The sequence below is a fragment of the Phragmites australis genome, chromosome 2, assembly GCF_958298935.1.
Source record: "Phragmites australis chromosome 2, lpPhrAust1.1, whole genome shotgun sequence".
Lineage (NCBI taxonomy): Eukaryota > Viridiplantae > Streptophyta > Magnoliopsida > Poales > Poaceae > Phragmites > Phragmites australis.
The window spans coordinates 43,916,016-43,933,169 of NC_084922.1; the positions used below are offsets into that span (position 1 = coordinate 43,916,016).

Here is a 17,154-nt window from a genome sequence, read left to right on the forward strand (position 1 = left end):
TATTTTTCGTTTTGGGTGCTAGCTGGCCTACAGCAATGCCTGTTAATTCGTCCCTCAAACGGAAGAATAAAATGATCGGTTCTGTCACGAAATATGACAGGGCAACTCCCCTGTATTTCCAATAGTCAGGGATGCTAGTCTCATCCTTGTTCTTTTCCCCTGCCAATCATGCGTGTAAGTGAACTGACCAATTTAATTCGAGCCTATTTGAAACATAAGAAACAGTTCTATTAGTGTAAAAGAGGAGATTTTGCTTGCCTATTAGTGGTTGGCTGATTTGCATCTCTTCTTGCGGTGTATCCACAGCCGTAGACTCGTCCACAGTTCACCGCTGTCCTTCTAAAAAAGAACTGCTCAATAGTCAATTCATCGTGCCGACACAATAAGACTTAAGCAACAGGGGCCGTTTTGTGCCCTAGCAGCGAAACTGGGGCCGGGCAGCTCGGCCCGGGCTGACATCATTCCTCCATCCTTTTCGGTTTTTTTAAATCCAAAAATTACAAGTATATATCAGTTTTGAAAATTTATAATTTTATACACCTATCACCCTTTCAACATACGACAGGAACATGTCACTCTTCTAATAGGTGATAAGTCTACACGGTGATAGATGCTATAGTAGACATGTAGCATGTGGCCATTCCAATACGCAACAACTCTACTTGGTGACAGGTGCAACAGTGGATATGTACCATATTGCCTTTTCAACTAGTGATAAGAGTATGAAATTGCAATATTTTAAAATGGATGTATTTGCAAATTTTAGATGAAAAAATAAAAAATATTTAAAAAGGACTTTCGAGATCAAGTGGCCCTGCTAGATATCGGCCCAGCCTGCCAAGGTTGGCAGGCTATTGGGCCACGTTACAGGCCTAGCCAAACAATTTAGAGAAGAAGTGGCAGAATTCGGATTAAACGCCTCTCCTGGGAATGGCTGCCTGGCCGCAAAGCTGACATGCTGTATTCTGAGCCCTTCTGAAAAGTTGCAGCGTTGCGTGGTAGCTCAGATAGTCTGCACTCTTGGTACCGCTATCACGAAACGTGAAACCCTACATGCAAATTAATCGGATGACCCAAGGCATGGCCTGATATAAGCTGTATATGATCTTCCCGAAATACGTAGCGCAATTATCCGTCTGCAGGCAAACAGATAACACAAGCCAAAGAGCTGAAGGCCAGTATAAAAGAGATACTCATCACTGGAGCATCAGATTCTTCAGTACATGGTACCGAAGTCTACCAGCGCATCGCCGCAGCAGGCACTCCAGCACGCACAACTCCATCGCATGTACCCCAGTGGTTTCCTGCGACGGCTCACGAGACGAGCACCGGTTTCCTGAACCCACGTCGGCTACACATAAATAGTTTCAGCTACGAACCCGTGTCGTTCCACCGGCTGCACCGGCCGGAAACTTGTCTACTTCTCGTGGGACAAGGCGTGTTCGGGCCGGTGGGTGAATTCGTAGTCGAGGTGAACGAACGCGCGCTCGATCTCGGGCAGGCGCTCCAGCTTCTCCTGCAGGGCCTCGCCGATGTCGTGTGCCTCCCGCAGCGGCATGTCCGACGGCAGCACGATATCGACCTCCACGAAGTAGTGGGAGCCGAACGTGTAGGCCCGCACCGTGTCGATGTGCCGCACGGCCTTGTGGTGGTTCCAGCACAGGTAGGTCAGCTTCTGGAGGTACTCCGGCGAAGCCGACTGCCCGACCAGGGAGTGGACGTTCTCCAGCACCGTCATTGACCATGTTCTGATTGTGTAGATCGCCAGCTGCAAAGGAGGACACTGTTAATGTCTGAAAATACATCATGGTGAAATGGCTTTTCTGGGATGGAACTTCTTTTGTATTACTTACAATGATTGCACCAACAGGGTCGATCCAGCCTTCAATATAATTAGCAAGTAGTGCAGCAACCAGGCCAATTACATTAGTGATGACATCGAAAAAGTGATCCTGTGCGTAAGCTTTGACGATTTCGTTGGTGAATGAGCGGCAATATATAGCCAGGGCAAGTTTGACCAATGTCACGGAGAGCATTATGTCCACAACCCACTTTTCCTGCTCATTTGTTAAGTTGAATTCATCACCCTGGAGAATGAGATGTGTGATGATCAGCACGGGCAAACAATAGTATGGTCTATGGAACAACAAGAACTACAACTTGAAACTAGTAGTCAAAGAGTGAGTATGAAATGCACTTCTCTAAAGTGAACTACAGAGTGGCATCGGTTGCAAAACATGGACGAAATGAAATAAGTATTTCAGCAAGCTGCAAGAGCCATAGCCCGTATCCAGCTAGTTATTTTTCAGACAGGTAACATAGTGAGGACGTGATAAGAAGATAAGTTCAAGCACATCTATCCAACACAAGAATCATTTAGTATGAAAGCTTAATGCCAGTAGATCTTCTGGTTGACCACACGTAAGATTATATGTTAGCAATACATCGGTAAAAAAAATCATTTGTTAAAATGTTACACTGATCTAGCATATCTAAAATTCGCAGTAAGTGTACCAAAACATCTAAAAGATCAGATGCTAATGGAGGCAGAGCAACGCTGTGACTAGATCGTCAATCACAAGGAACAATAGATAGAGCCATAATTTCCGCTATCTGATAGACTGAAAGGAATGAAATAACAAGGGTTTGAGGCAACTAATACTGAACATCCAACAGAATTCTAGTGGCTTTAGTAAGGTACAACTATTGAATCTCAAAAGGAAACGAAAATCAAAATGAAGTTTCTGCTAAAAAGGAAAATGACAATACATTATTAAAGCCAACAAAAAGTAACATGAGTTAAACATGCACCAGAGAGAGACTTACATCAGACACCAATGAGCGTACTGATTCTAGGATGATCTGAAGGCCAAGAGTTGCCATGACTGAAGCAAAAACAAGTATTCCCTGTTGAAGATATGGTAATAAAGCTTTTAATATAGTGAAAAAGGAACAATAAGGGCACAAGATTGCTTACATCACAAGAAACATCACAGATGCTTGAAAATTTTGTGAAATTAGAATGGAGACTCAAAAGAATTTATTTGCTGTAGCATTGGATTAGCACCCTGAGATGCCCTGGAAGTTAGGAGCCTGATTTCGGTGACTATTCTAGTTCATGAATCACAAGGCTCTGCCATTTTTTGTGTCTTCTGTATATTTATGAAATTGGCATTATTTTGTTTTCTTTCTGAACTATTATCGACCTGTGCTTTGTTTCATATTGCCATACCTAGAACAACATGGGGAGTAATTAAAATATGCATAGCATATACTGATTATTGAGATGGTTCAATGGAACTGTGTTTTCAACAATTCAAATAACACATGAGACAAACAAACTGCGGAAGCAACAAAACTTACCAGCGGCTGCATACGCTTTTTACCAATTGGGTATCTGTAGGGGTTTGGTGTTTGCATAGAAAAGGCAGTAAACCACAAGATGAACCCTGACAATAAGTCTAGAAGAGAATCCAAAGTTGAAGCAATAATAGCAAGCGAGCCACTCCTTACTGAAGCATACACTTTTGCAGCAAAAAGAACCATGTTTGCAATGTTAGACAGCCGGATGGCTAATGTCTCACTCCTAGCAACTTTATCGCGTTCTTCCTGAAGGAAAATATGACCAAAATAAATTAGTGATCAGTAGACATAAATGCAGTCAAACGATATCTATCCATTTAACTTAAAGCCGTCTTCTCTAATGTTCCAGCAGAAATTTTATAGAACGGACCTTGGACATTCCAGGAAGGAAACCACGATCTGTAAGTGTATCCATCTCATTAAAACCCTCTAGCATCTCCACTTGCTGTTGGTAGTACTCAGCAACAACATCCTCAGGATCTTGAGCTGTCGATAGAAGCATCAATGTTATATCAGAAACTTGCTTTTTGTTCAAAACCTACAGAGGAAGATGCATGAACAGCTCCATGCATACAAGAGGTCTAAAGAATTGGAAAACAATATGGCTAGCAAAACTAAGATATAGTTGCCTTAAAGCAGAAAAAACAATGCATTCAACTCCACTACTTGAAAACATACCTGAAAAAAAGCAGGAAAAAACACAAAAATCTGGAAAAGAAAAAAATACACGGACATGACCTTACAACCCGGCATCTCACGTGCCACTGTGTTAATTCTGCTAACCAGCGGTGGATCTTCAGGCTCCCTACCATACCAGCTGCCACTCCCTCCCCTCACACTATTTTTTGCAAGGGAAGGAGAAGAAGAGGGAGATGAGGTGGAGGAGGAGGAAGATCAGCCCCCTTCATCACTTCGTTGCGTCAAAGAAATGAGCAGTCAAAGAAAAACTATTTTTTTTCAAGGACTTCTGGCATGTACATTCAGAGAAATGAGCGCCTCACGTGCGCAGCGCAGACCGCCCTTCCCCCGCATATGAGCACTGTAAAATATAAACCCAATACTCCAATAGCCATATTTGAAGAAAGCTAAGAAAAAAATACGGAAACGTACACATTTGTGTTCTGTTCCCAAAGTGGTGTAATAGCAAATCGTTAAGAACTAGGCCGCATCTAGCCCAACACTACCGACGATATCCTAATTCAATCCCCGTCTCTAGATTCTAGACTGGAAAGGAGTAGCTAGTCCGCACTACTGTCTACTTAGCTCCAGCTAGAAACGGGGAAAAATGGCAATTTTGGTATGCACAAAGTTGCATAAAGCACTAGCCAACTACTACATCAGACGAACCAAGTTGCCGAAACACGAGGCACTAAATTCAGATCGATCAAACATAAATAAACTCAGAAGTCAGAAAGGAAACGACCCATACAAAAGCATAATGGAAGCAAGCTTTACAACCGATAGAGATTGAGAGGGGGACCTAGGACGCCGAGACAGTGGTGGAGCGCGCGGGCCGGCGGCCTCTCCTGGTGCGCCTCTGGCGGGCGGAAGCCGTCGAAGTTGAGCCGCCACGACTCCTCCGCCGCGGCGGGCGGGCCGCCGCCGTTGCCAGCCTCCACGGCGGAGAGAAGGAGGAGCTCCTCCCCCTCGCCGCCGCTCGCCGCCGCAGCCATTCCCACCCCTATGAGCCCGAGGGGCCGAGCACGGCGCGCCGCCTGTTTTAAACCGCAGCACTCTCCCTTGCGCACGAGTCACCACGCGACGAGGCGCGCCGCAAGAGGGTGGGAGGGGGAGCAGCCGCAACGGGAGACTGCCTGAGCCTAACGGGTTGGTTGGAAGTTGCCAAGCAGGACGAGCAAGCAAAAGTACCACCGCCCCGCGTGCGTCCTCCTGTGATTATAAAGAGATAGGCAGGGAGGCGGCGGGCGAAGTTCTGCTTATTTCTGTTTATTTTTTAAAAAGTTAATAAGCTAATAAATTAAAATAAATGTTTAATTTATTACTAGTTTATGAGTTTTTTATAAGTTGATTTCTGATAAAATAAACTAAAAATTGATAAGTCGACTTGTCGGAGGGTTAATTCCTGTCGCAGTGATCCTGAGAGATCCCTTTTTAGAGATTCGGCCGGGGGGATGATCTTGAATATGTTCGCCGGAGAAAAAAATGGGTATGAACGTGATGGCCGGTGGGGTGGAACGATCTAGTGCGGAGTAAATGCACTGGTGTTTAGACAGGTTCGGGTCGCACAGAGACGTAACACCCTACTCCTGTATGGATGCTATAAATGCCCTAAGAATATCCCTCAAGGATGCTACTGGTTACAAGAATGTTTATCTATCCTAGAGCCTGAAGGCTCCTTGTTCTTCGGTCTACGTGTGTCTGTTGGCTCTGGGTGCTCTCGATCTTCTCTTCTCTTCGCTGCTCTAAAGTCTATTCTCAATTTCTTCAACTTGCTCAGAGATTTTCAAGCCTTGAAAAAACTTCTAAAACTTATCTTTGTCCGTGCCGCCGGCTACTTTAAATACCCGTCAGTAGTAGCGTGCCCCGAACGGGAGGGAGGGCACGAGTTCCAAGATACCATAAATGGAAAGGGCGTCATCATAGCCTCTGTGCGAAGTGACCGGGGGTGGAAAATGCGCCTCACGCCCGGTCATCCGTCACTATAAATGCACTGGCAACGGGCGCCGTGGAGATGGCTCACCGGGCAGCCGCAGAGCGGCCCGGCGTGTCCGTCCTGTCTTATTCTCCTGCCACAGCAGCGCGGCAGACGGAACGCCTCGGCCCTTACGACGTTATCCTGAGACGGGTCGGATGGCACGGGATGGGACCCGTGCATTTAATGACCACACGCCCTTCTGTCAGAATGTGGCAGGAACTAACACCGAGCGTGGCAGGAGCAGTTGGGGGTGACAGGCCACGCGCGCTCTTTAAATGCGGCCTTTAGCCTTTGACTGGCTGACACCTCATCAGTGAGCCCCTCGGGGGCCACTGTCAGGGGGCTCTCTGAGTCGTCGGGGAACCGAGTGCTCGGGGTCACTGTTCACCTTCCCGAGCACTCTCTCCCAAGAATGCCCTTTCTTGATCCTCGGGGAACCGAGTGCTCGGGGGTACTGTTCACCTCCCCGAGCACTCTCTCCCGGGCACACTTATACGGATCCTCGGGGGACAGAGTGCTCGGGGGCCGCTGCACGCAGCCCCGCGCACTCTCTCCCGGAACTTCCTTCAGTGGGTCCTCAGGATACTTGGGTGCCCAGGGGGTCACCACTCGCGGCCCCGGGCACACTTCTCCCGGTACTTAGATTTCCTGATCGTCGGGAGACTCGGGTGCTCGGGGGTCACCGTATACCTCCCCGAGCACTTTCTTCCCGGTACTTAGACTTCGCAGATCATCGGGGAACTTGAGTACTCGAGGATCACTGACTGTGGCCCCAAGCGTCCTCTCCCGGGACTTAATTTTTTTTACCTCGCGAAGGAGACTCCGCGGGATGGCGCCACGTGGAGGATTGCTGGCCTGGCCTCGAGATTCGGGGACCCCTGGTTCCTGATTCACCGACACGGCTAATATCAGATTTTTAAAAAAATTGGTATACTGAAAGTCTAAATATTGAGCTCATAAACTAACCGTTTTCGAGCAGTCATAAACAATTTTGTAAATAAGTAGATTTTAAAAAAAAACTCATAAATTTTAGTTGTACCAAACAGAATCGAAGTCCAGGATTCGTGTTCATCGTGTTGGGTACAACGAACCTATAGCCAGGAGAGGCGATCGTAGTGGGAGCCCGTTTTCCACGGGCTCACAAGGAGAGAATTATGTTAGGGAATATAAGAATTGGTTTAATGTATTTATGACTTATATTTAATTTATAGTGTGATATATGGTATTTTATTTTATTTTTCTCACACAATTTTTTTTTATCTCTATCATGAATTTTATGGTAATTTTACCTTAGTTAAATTATAAATTAAGTCTAGCTCATAAATACATTAGATCTTGTAAGATTATTTTCTTGGTTCCGAGATCCGGTGCACTCGGTGCAGGGCTGGGACTAGCGGGACAGCAATCTACCGGTACCGGTAGCCATGTGGAGGGACATGATTTTAGAGGATTTGGATCTCGCGGTTGCGTGCGCGCTAGAGGACACGAAACATACAGCGGGACCACCAGATTAATAGAAAACGGGCTATCGTTAAACAGCATGCTTCCGCCCCATTACGAATTTGAAAGTATGTTTGTTTGGTGAGCTGTGGTTTACACAAACGAGCTTCATTATTTAATTTGGGTAGCAAATAATCCAGGGAATAACCAAGTATGGTGTATTTTCCAGGAAACTAACAAGGAAGGAGAATTTTACCAAATTTTGAGGTCAAATCTGATAGGAATCAAACAAGCATCGGTATATTACAAATCAAACAGCTACTAAAAGCAGCTCCAACAATATCTATAAATAGCTTTATGGTACTACATTCATTTTCCATTTCACGTTGAAGAAGAGATGACGAAAAAGACCGATACTAGCATGTGTTCTCGCACGTGTAATCAAACCAACCACTGAACCCACCACGCCCCTCTTTTGAGGCATACGAGAGATGATTAGATGCGGATAAGTAAAAAATATTTTACATATAGAATAAAAAATATTAAAAGTTAGATTGTTAGATGAGTAAATTTTTATTCTATTTTTAAATAAAATGACAGTGAGATAACACGTTAGAACTTAGCATCCGTAACTCTAACTGTTACGGATGCTCTAAGCATAGGTTCCGATTGTACGAACTTCCTGGTGGGAACCGAACGGTGTGGCTGCAAGAACCCCTGCGTCGAGATCGCGGTAGCTTTCGCGGGGCAGTCCATTGCGCCGTCTTGTGTTTCTCCACACGTCTGTCTCGGAAAGAACCGTGTGGCGCTCGCTCTCCGCAACGTTGACAGCACTGGAATAAGGCGTCCGGAAGAGAACGCCTCGAAGTCGAAGAGCCCCTGATCGTGCACGCCGATCCAGCCGCAACTTGCAGTGCTCCGCGCGCCACGAGTGCACACGGCTGCGAGGTGCGAGGCCCCTATCGCCGGCGCATGCGGCCGTCGGTCCGTGTTGGGCCCCGGGCGGCGTGACCGCACGGTGAAGCCGTAGCCGTCGGGCACGGATAAGGCAGGCGCCGTGACGTTGCCAGCGGAATGATCCTGCCTCGCGTTCCTGCCCGCTCGGCGGCAGGAGGTGGGCAGACATACAGCGACGGCGATTTGATTTCGGAAGGATCATTGGTGGGATGAGTGCAGGACCATATGGAGATGCGAATAACGTGGATTGCGTGGATATTCCTCGTTGGTGGAAAAGGGAGATGACCAAGTCGGCACACCATAAGAAATCAAGGGTGCGGTTAGTGAAGGAGTGAAAGGACGAAAGCAGTTTGGCTTGGGAGGTTGGTCTTTGGCGGCGGTCCTGGAGGATGATGTTAGGTTGGTGGGAGTGGAAGCTTCGGGTCAATGGAACAAGAGAAAAAAGGGTGACGGAGTGCGTGAACAAAATTTCGTAAAGTTTAGTTCATTTTTTACTGTTGCGGTGAGGTCCAGTAATTCCAGGACGCGAGCCCCGCTGGTATACAAAAAATGCACCCCCAAACACCGTCGGCCCACATCCAAGCTCCGTCCACCACCACCGCTAAGTAGAGTAGACACTGTGCTGTGCAGCCGCCGTGTTGGCATCGCACTATCCATTGCTACTGCCGCCTATTCTACAACTATCGATCCACTAGCCTTATTCGCTCCACCTCCGCCTATCCTACCGCCGTCTCTCCTTTCTTTACTCCAGCAGCGCACCACAGCAACTCACCAACACGCCTGAACTCGTAACTGTAGTTTTTTTTTCACCTCCCCATGCCAACGGTTCATCTATACCCACTGCAGACTGTGCCCACTGTTATGAAGCAAGTCCTAGTGATCAATTAGATTACCTGCATCCATTTGGGAGAGATGTCTCTCTAAAATGGCATAACTTATCCCTTGGTTAAGTATAAATCAAACATACGTGCAATGAAAGAAACAACAATTCTCTCTACGATCTACTGTCTCATTTCAATTACATACAATGCCCCCAAGACATCGCTGCACCAGAAGGCCTCCAAGCCGTATGCAATCGTAACGTGATCGAAGCAGATATTACAGTAAATTGCAGAGTCGTTAATCCTAAGAATAATTTATTTGTAAGATCGAAGTATAATTCTTTGACCAAACGAATTGCACACGCAATCGTATGCAATCATAACGTGATCGAAGCATACATGGAAGCTCAGTCAACCACACGTCATGCCTAGAGAATATACATAGCTGAACCTGAGTAGTCCGGCTCCTGTCCTGCAGAGAGCCAGAGATATCTCCTCTCTGTCCACTAGGTCAGGAGCTTCTAAGTCAAATTCTCTGCGAAGCAGCGACTGACCTTCATGCCAGCATATGACGCATTCACACTCTGCTGTCCTGTTGCATACTTACTGTTATTGTTGCTTTCTAAGCCAAACTCGGGCAACGTCAGGTAGCCAGACAAATGAGATTCACGTGGTTTGACGGTCTAAACTCTAATCCCGCGGTCAGCCTGAGTCACCATCGCATCATATAGGAGTACTCTGAGAAGAAAGAGGTGACACTAACTCACTACCTACTCATCAAGTCACCTTCTCCAAAAAAACAAAAACAAAAAAACAATCAGGTCACACCCCTGGGAGAGAAAAAACATGAAAAGCTGTGGCGAAAAGGCTAAAGCACCGAAGAAACTGCACGATCCGTGTGCCTGCGGTTACAGATAACATACCGGTTATTCGTGACATCTAGCCAATGCAAAACATACTTTTGCTGAACATATAATGGAGCATGGAAGCATTTCCATTCATCAGGTGAGTAGTCGCAAGAGAACATGGCGAGTTACCCTACCATTGCTCCAGTAAAAAATAAATATAAAGCTCAAAACAAATACCCAGATATTACCATAATAGCATTTCGAGACAAATTTCAGTCACCTAAACTCGTAGAAAACCTTGGTGCGTGCAAGACAGCTATCCATACAAGGAAATGCATTATTTGCTGGGAGCAGTTGTACAGATAATACTTCTTAACAAACATAAACAAGCAAAAGATTAATACGGCATGTCACTTGGTGCCTCCTTTCAAAAGTAAAAGATGAAAAGGTTATGATTATATATTGCAAATTTTGTAAGCAAAATCTGATTTCATGTTCAAGCTGCCAGTAGATCCACAGTAGCATGTAAACAGCTCTACCGATACCATACATGATATGGCATATCCTAGGAAACGAATATTTTTATTTTTGTTCCATTATGGGAAAGTAGAAAATATCAGCTGGTAATAAGTATTTTTGAACTAGGTTGTAGCCTAGAAGTTATCACAGCACTGAGATATAGCCTTATGTTGACAATTTGTCACAAACTTTTTCCATCCAAGTGCCAGACTCAAGCTTAGTTCAAACCAAGCATGAGAAAAACAGACTAGTTTAAAAATACAAGGCCAGTCTCAAGCGGAACTCGCCAGTGCAAAACGACTTACGAGCTCTTGTTTTGTTAGTGAACATAATCACACATTCCAAGATGAAAAAAAAAACACACAAAAAGAGGCATGGTGAAAATATCATTGCCAACATGCACAAGAAATATCAAATTCTAAATGCATGCAAATAATTACCTGTTGACCAGAATGCTCACCTTATGTCACCACCAAATACTGTGTCACTCTTCCATGCAAGCCAGTGGAATCACATTTATCCTCGATTGAGTCCACCTAGTTAAGATTTCTGCATGATACCTGCTAGTACTGAGGAGTCTGGGAAAATTAGTATGAATGCGGAAGACTCGAATTTGTAACAAATGGAAAATAACATCCAGTTAAAATGGATCAACTGTCGGAGAACTCTGCTTATATACAACAGTTACCTTTCACATCATTGAACAGAATGCAAGTTAGCATATTTCATTTTTCGTAGAACATCTCCACCTTTTTGTAATTCTTACACATCAAAACAAAGAAATACAACATTGAGAATTTTGATCTCAGTATTGCCACACTCGGTTTTAAGACTAAACCGAATGTAACTATATGTATGCTAAGATCAAGTTACATAGATATAGTGACATCATAAGTGAATAACAGAAATAAGATACGATTGGAAGGAAAAAACGACTCAACTGCATTAAACTCACAGTACGATAAAGAGGATACGACTGCGGACAAAGTGCCAAAGACGACCTACAACTCGCATCGACCACACACAAACAAACTTAACAATCTAACAGTTCATCACACGATTACAGCAAATTATAAACGGTTTATTCTAGAATGTCTCATGGTGGACTCCTAAACACAGGATCCGGTAGCAGATCCATCGACAGACTGGTCGGTGTTCTTCGAGGAGTCAAAGTTTGAAGGGTCGTTGTGTCACAGCCTCTTGCGGGAAGGTGAGTGAATAGATAGGTCCTCATACTCAAAAGATCTAGACATCCCATTAATGCTCTTCTGCGACTCCTTGATCAGTGTCTCCGCTTCCAGAAGGCGCTCGCAGCTGTCCTTAAGCTCATCCAATGCGTCATCAAGATCCTCGTGCAGAGTAGTAGCCAGAAGCACCTGCTCGAATACCACACCATTCTCCTCATGTGTTGTTGATATCACCTTGATGTCCCCACTTCCATGCTCCCGTCGGGAAAAGTAGGAGTATGAATTCCTCCTCAAGGTGCCCTTGTGGCGCTCGCAGACACGAGCCAACGCCTACCTCGATGCGTCCTTTATCCCTGCCTTGAAGCTTGTTCTGACTGCTATTGTCTTGTGTATCCCCATAATCTCACAGCAGTCATTGCCCTCCTGAGAGTCATAGACGCACACTTGGACGTTCTACTCCTCATATTCGGGACGAAGCTGACGAAAATCATGGTAGACTAGTGGCCTGGTGTACCCTATACGTTGTAGCATCTCTCACAACATCAACGGTGCCTTCCCTGCGTCAAAACTCTCGGAGTGGTGTAGCTTCTCATCACGCCAGGGAACAATGACAGCGCAACTAGGTCTAACAACAACGGTAGGTCCGAAGGTGACAAGAACTCTAGGAGGAACGTAACCAAAGGTTGCCTTGCGGGCAGTCATCCTGGTGCAGGATATCTACATGTTGAAAACATGAGAGTATCAGTAAAACAATTTTCATCAAAATAAAACAACAGAAAGAAAGCACAAAAGTAAATAAAAATTTGCAAATATAGTTTTTTACAAATTAAGTGCATACTAAGCGACCATTTCTAGTTAGTTCAAACCAAAAATGCTTTGGAAGGGGGGCCAGGACCCTCTCCATCATAGCCAAATGCTCCAAATTTTCATGTGTTTGAAAGAGAGCTTCCCCCTAGTATTACCACACAGAACCAAAAATACAAGAGCAACTTATCAAGACACGCATCACAAAGTTACAATAGCAGCAACAGCTCTGGATAAGATTAATTAAAGTATCAGATACAAAGAGGCATTGTAAACTAACCAAACAGAGCTCAACTAAAATGCAACCGACACTCCACCAATCGCATGGATAGTTCCACCCAAGACCTAAAAAGGAAAATAGCAAAGATCAAAATACAAAACAAAGTGAATGGTGTCATTAAGTATAGTGAATCAAAGTGAAAAGTGTGTTGTCCGTTTTATGGGGGAAATAACCAGAACTGAAATGCTGTTTTACCAAGGATAACTTCTGGTGCACGGTAATGTCTTGTCGACACCACATAATTATGGTCTTCGTGCTCAAATGTCGTACTCCCAAAATCAATCAGCTTGATAGCACTAGATTTTGGAAGGTTCTTGAAGAAAGAACCATCCTTGCGTGGCCGTATAGAAACCTTCATTGCAAATCAAAATCAGGTTTAGACAAAAGAAATTTATTGACGCACTAATGAAAATTAGGTAATAAGCAATTTACAAATAAGAATCATAGCATAAACAAGAACCTAACTCGACAAATCTCATACAAAAGCAGAATTAACAATTTAGGAGTTCAGTAACAACATTATAATCAAGCACCCTGATAGACTCTGATGAAACAAGGAGAATGTTCTCTGGCTTCAGATCCATGTGAATAAATCACAAGTCATGCATAACTGCAGAGGTAAAACAAACATTAGATTCATTTTAAATGGATAAGTACAATAGAACTAGCAAAGGCAGCTTAACAAGAATGAATTGGGGGGAAATTGAAAATAAATGATGACTTGCGTCAAATTGCAAAAGTAAATAGAGTACTCACATGCAACAGACTCTAATATTTGTCTGGCAAATTCAGGAACAAGGTCGATAGGAAATGAACGATAGCTATTCTTTCGCAGAAAGTCATATAAGCTTGGACCAAGCTTCACAAATACCTGAAGAGGTCATCAATCCAATATCACAATATGATCATCAAAAACAAGAAAAGTATAGCCTTTTTTATGCATATGTACTTACTATACATATATGATTACAATAGTCAAACCAATTCTGTATTTGCACACAACTGCAGGCATAGAACCATTGATGCAAATCCATCAACTCTCAAAAAGTGTCAAGAAGTGAAACAAGGGAGGTAGATTTCATACCGTCTGGCAGTAAAATTATACTTCCCAAGTTTCTGAAGCACATCAATTTCTATCATAGTAGCCTCTCAATATTTCTGGAGGGAGTGCACAATCTTGATAGCCACTGCTTCTTGGTTTTCCAAGTCCCAACATTCTAAAACTTGTCCAAATGTCACTGTGACACAAATCAAAACAATAAATATAACACGTAAACAACGAAAGCACTGGGACTGAGAGCATGCAAGACCATGCCACCTCATACTGTACAATTCAAGTGAAAACTAAACATGCCAACTAAGAACAAGATCACTACAGAACAGAATAAATTATAGTAGATGCGACAAAGAACACTAACCTTCACCCATCTTGCTGAGTATCCTATCTGCAATACCATAGATGAAAACAGTGTTAGAAATTATTAAAATCGAATAGGCATAGCCGACGGAAACAAAAAAAACAAAGCCAGTTAGGACACTTGCAAGGATCCAGCAGTTGTCAACACATCCATCAACAAAATCTAGAGGCCAAGACCAATACACATTATCAAACTTGTTTGGAGCCAATAACACAAGCATTTTCCCAGGTTTATTTGACAGTATTTGATGAATGATTAATGTGAAACTTGACACGGCAGTGAACCAGTGATTGGTGGATGAAACATGAATTTGCATTCAACCAGTGATTAAGTCATGAAGCACGAAGCTACTTATGTAAAGACGGAATACAGAGATGAAAACACCAAGACCAAACACTGCAACTTTCAATAACATATAAACCTCCTCCAAAAGAAAAATCACCTAAACAAGCTATATGATGGCCAGAGATGTAAACCGAAAACAAGCAACCCAACACAGGTAGAGTAAACAAAATATCATTTGAGCTGCGGAAATATACATCTTGGTGTAAGATTATCTCCAACCGCGAAAACATAGTGCCCATCCTTGTCATCTGGTCTCAAAGGAGGCGAAAGATTCTGCGGAGGTCCGGTGTAAAAAATAGGTGGCTGCGGCAGAAAAGCAGTCGCAGAATTACCATTGATTAGTTCCTGCCCGCAATATAGCATCGGAACTGCCTACACAAATACCAAGCGAATTAAAATTCTTATTGACCACGAACAATTGAAATTGATAACATGAATACAAAGTCCCAATTCAACAGAAAAAATAACTGAATGCTGGTCTCTTGTGTTTTGTACTGTAATGATTTGATACCAGTCACACGACCAGACATTATCTAAATTCGCTATCGATTTTGTTCAATAACCATTAATAGAGAAATTCCACACGTAAGTACATAACTCTTACATATTCCCACCAAAAAAAGATCGTTATTGATTGATGCAAGAATAATTAAAATCTCCAAATTTACAATCAATTTTGTTCAATAGCCATTAATTGAGAAAAACATAGTGTAGCGCTTACATATTCCAGCCAAAAAAGGCGGTTATCAATTGATAAAATGGTAACTCAACTCCAAAGTTTTGTTAGAAAGCTCCATAAATTGGCCAAAACAAAATCATGAATATGTCACAAAATGTCCCCTTCGTCTCAAAAAATGCTCTTACCACAAGAGACATGCTCCCACCTTATATATACTACTAATTCGCCAAATCTCCCCGATGATCCACAGGAACCGCACCACAGATCGGCAATTCTCCGAGCTCCAGGACTTGATCGAGCCCACGGGCTCCAAATCTAGCGAAAACCGCGCCTCGATCTAGACGGATGGCCACCTCGACCCCACGCCAAGTAACCGATCGAGGCGGCAAACAGCGCGAGCACGACACCTTGTGGGGCTGGAAGAGCGCGGGCGCCATATCCCAGGCGAGCCGGGGCCGCTTGTGCGGCCGCTTATCGGCGCCCTGGTGCGGCTACTCGGAGAGCCACTGCGCCTCCATTGCCGGCTTCGGAACCCTAACTAGTTACGCCATCGACGGGGCCAATCCGGCGGGAGGATTTTGAGGTGGAGCTGGTGCGTGATTCGGGAGGAACAGCCGTATCAGAGCTCAATTTGGGCGAATTGGAGGAGGAAACGAAGCGGTTGCAGCAGAAGGGGTAGGGAGGGGAAGCTCGAGGAGGTGGTGGACTGGTGGTGATCTGGTTGTGCTCGCGTTCCGTCCGAGGTCCGACGAACACCTGGTTCTGTCTGTGTGGCTAACCATGGTTAGTTCATTTTTTACACATCAAACCCTCAGTTTACGAGATATTCGGCTAGCTAGCTGATGCGACGCGTTTTCCGTGAGGGTGTGTAAATTTGCCGCGTATTTTGTGGGACCCTTTTGCAAAAGATCGCTTGCGAATTCCCGTCAAAAATTAGCCCGGCCTGTGTCCTCCGTAGTTGGTGGGAAGGCGGTTTGAACTTGATTTTTTTAAATAATAATGTTTTGTTGGAAACTTGTAAAAATCTCTACTAATATAAAGCAACAGTTTCGTTATGCGTCATCCCCATCGATTCGTGTTTCGCTCATGTTCCACACTTCACTCCGCTTCTGTGCACCGACTCCCCTCCCCATGCCCGGCTCATCTATCGTCTCCAACAGCACAATCTCGCACCACCCGTCTACCCAACTCCTCCCCTCCCCGCAGTTGTGCCCCATCCCCTCCCGCTGACATCGCTCCTCCCCAACGCCATGTCCAACTGATGCACCATGGCCGAGCGCCTCCCCACCGCCTCTTCCCCTTCTACAGGACCTGACCGCAGATGTCGAGCACCGCGGTGGCTGCACCCCTCTGCTGGAGTTCGTGGCCAAGCAACGGCAGATCGAAGCACTGCTGATCGGTTCACCTTGACCCTACCGGTGGTAGATGCGACCATCCACAATGTTGCCAGCATTGGATCTAGCGGCCCTGATTGATGGGGGAAACTCAACCATAGCTTACCGGTGTGTGGCCACCCCGTTCTACATGTTCGCTGCAAGGCAAGGTGAGAAAAGACTTCGGGGCCATGACTGTTGGTGCATGCACCAATATGGAGGAGAGGATGGTATACCATCGCCTGCATGGAAGGCAATGAGCAGGCCTCCGCCATCTTCGCTTGATGCAACTCTCAACTCCATATCTGCAAAACGATGCCCGCGCATCTCCTGTCTCCCTAGCCTGGCCATGGCATCGATATTCTCCCCGTCAGCATCGGTGAGATATTCAACTTCCCATCTTTGATTCATCTTTTTTTCTCTCTGCAATTTGTCTATGCTGCTTTTATGGATTTGACAAATTC

General features: G+C 44.8%; 1 protein-coding gene and 1 pseudogene across 2 annotated transcripts; both read right to left on the reverse strand.

Annotated features, from left to right (window-relative positions):
* Positions 1-1,181: 1,181 nt before the first annotated feature.
* LOC133909101 (metal tolerance protein 5) lies at positions 1,182-5,239 on the reverse strand. 2 transcript variants are annotated; one of them, XM_062351386.1, is made up of 6 exons: positions 4,844-5,239; positions 3,734-3,849; positions 3,364-3,609; positions 2,827-2,907; positions 1,854-2,087; positions 1,182-1,768 (listed from the first exon to the last, which is right to left on the reverse strand). In XM_062351386.1, exons 1-6 carry the CDS (start codon positions 5,034-5,036, stop codon positions 1,418-1,420), a joined length of 1,221 nt encoding a protein of 406 aa, XP_062207370.1. In that variant the 5' UTR covers positions 5,037-5,239; the 3' UTR covers positions 1,182-1,417. The 2 variants fall into 2 exon arrangements, with proteins under 2 accessions (XP_062207370.1, XP_062207371.1); XM_062351387.1 differs by lacking the exon at positions 4,844-5,239 and adding an exon at positions 4,102-4,808.
* Positions 5,240-11,522: 6,283 nt separating this feature from the next.
* Positions 11,523-16,088, reverse strand: LOC133909104 (serine/threonine-protein kinase AFC1-like; annotated as a pseudogene).
* Between the last annotated feature and the right edge of the window lie 1,066 nt (positions 16,089-17,154).

Bases quoted from the DNA above. Each gene is read 5' to 3' on its own strand.
- LOC133909101 (XM_062351386.1), bottom strand. From the start codon at position 5,036: ATGGCTGCGGCGGCGAGCGGCGGCGAGGGGGAGGAGCTCCTCCTTCTC. The intron at 2,908-3,363 runs GTAAGTTTTGTT...TATCTTCAACAG, and splicing joins AAAAGCGTATGCAGCCGCTG to GGAATACTTGTTTTTGCTTC. The intron at 1,769-1,853 runs GTAAGTAATACA...CCTCCTTTGCAG, and splicing joins ACCCTGTTGGTGCAATCATT to CTGGCGATCTACACAATCAG.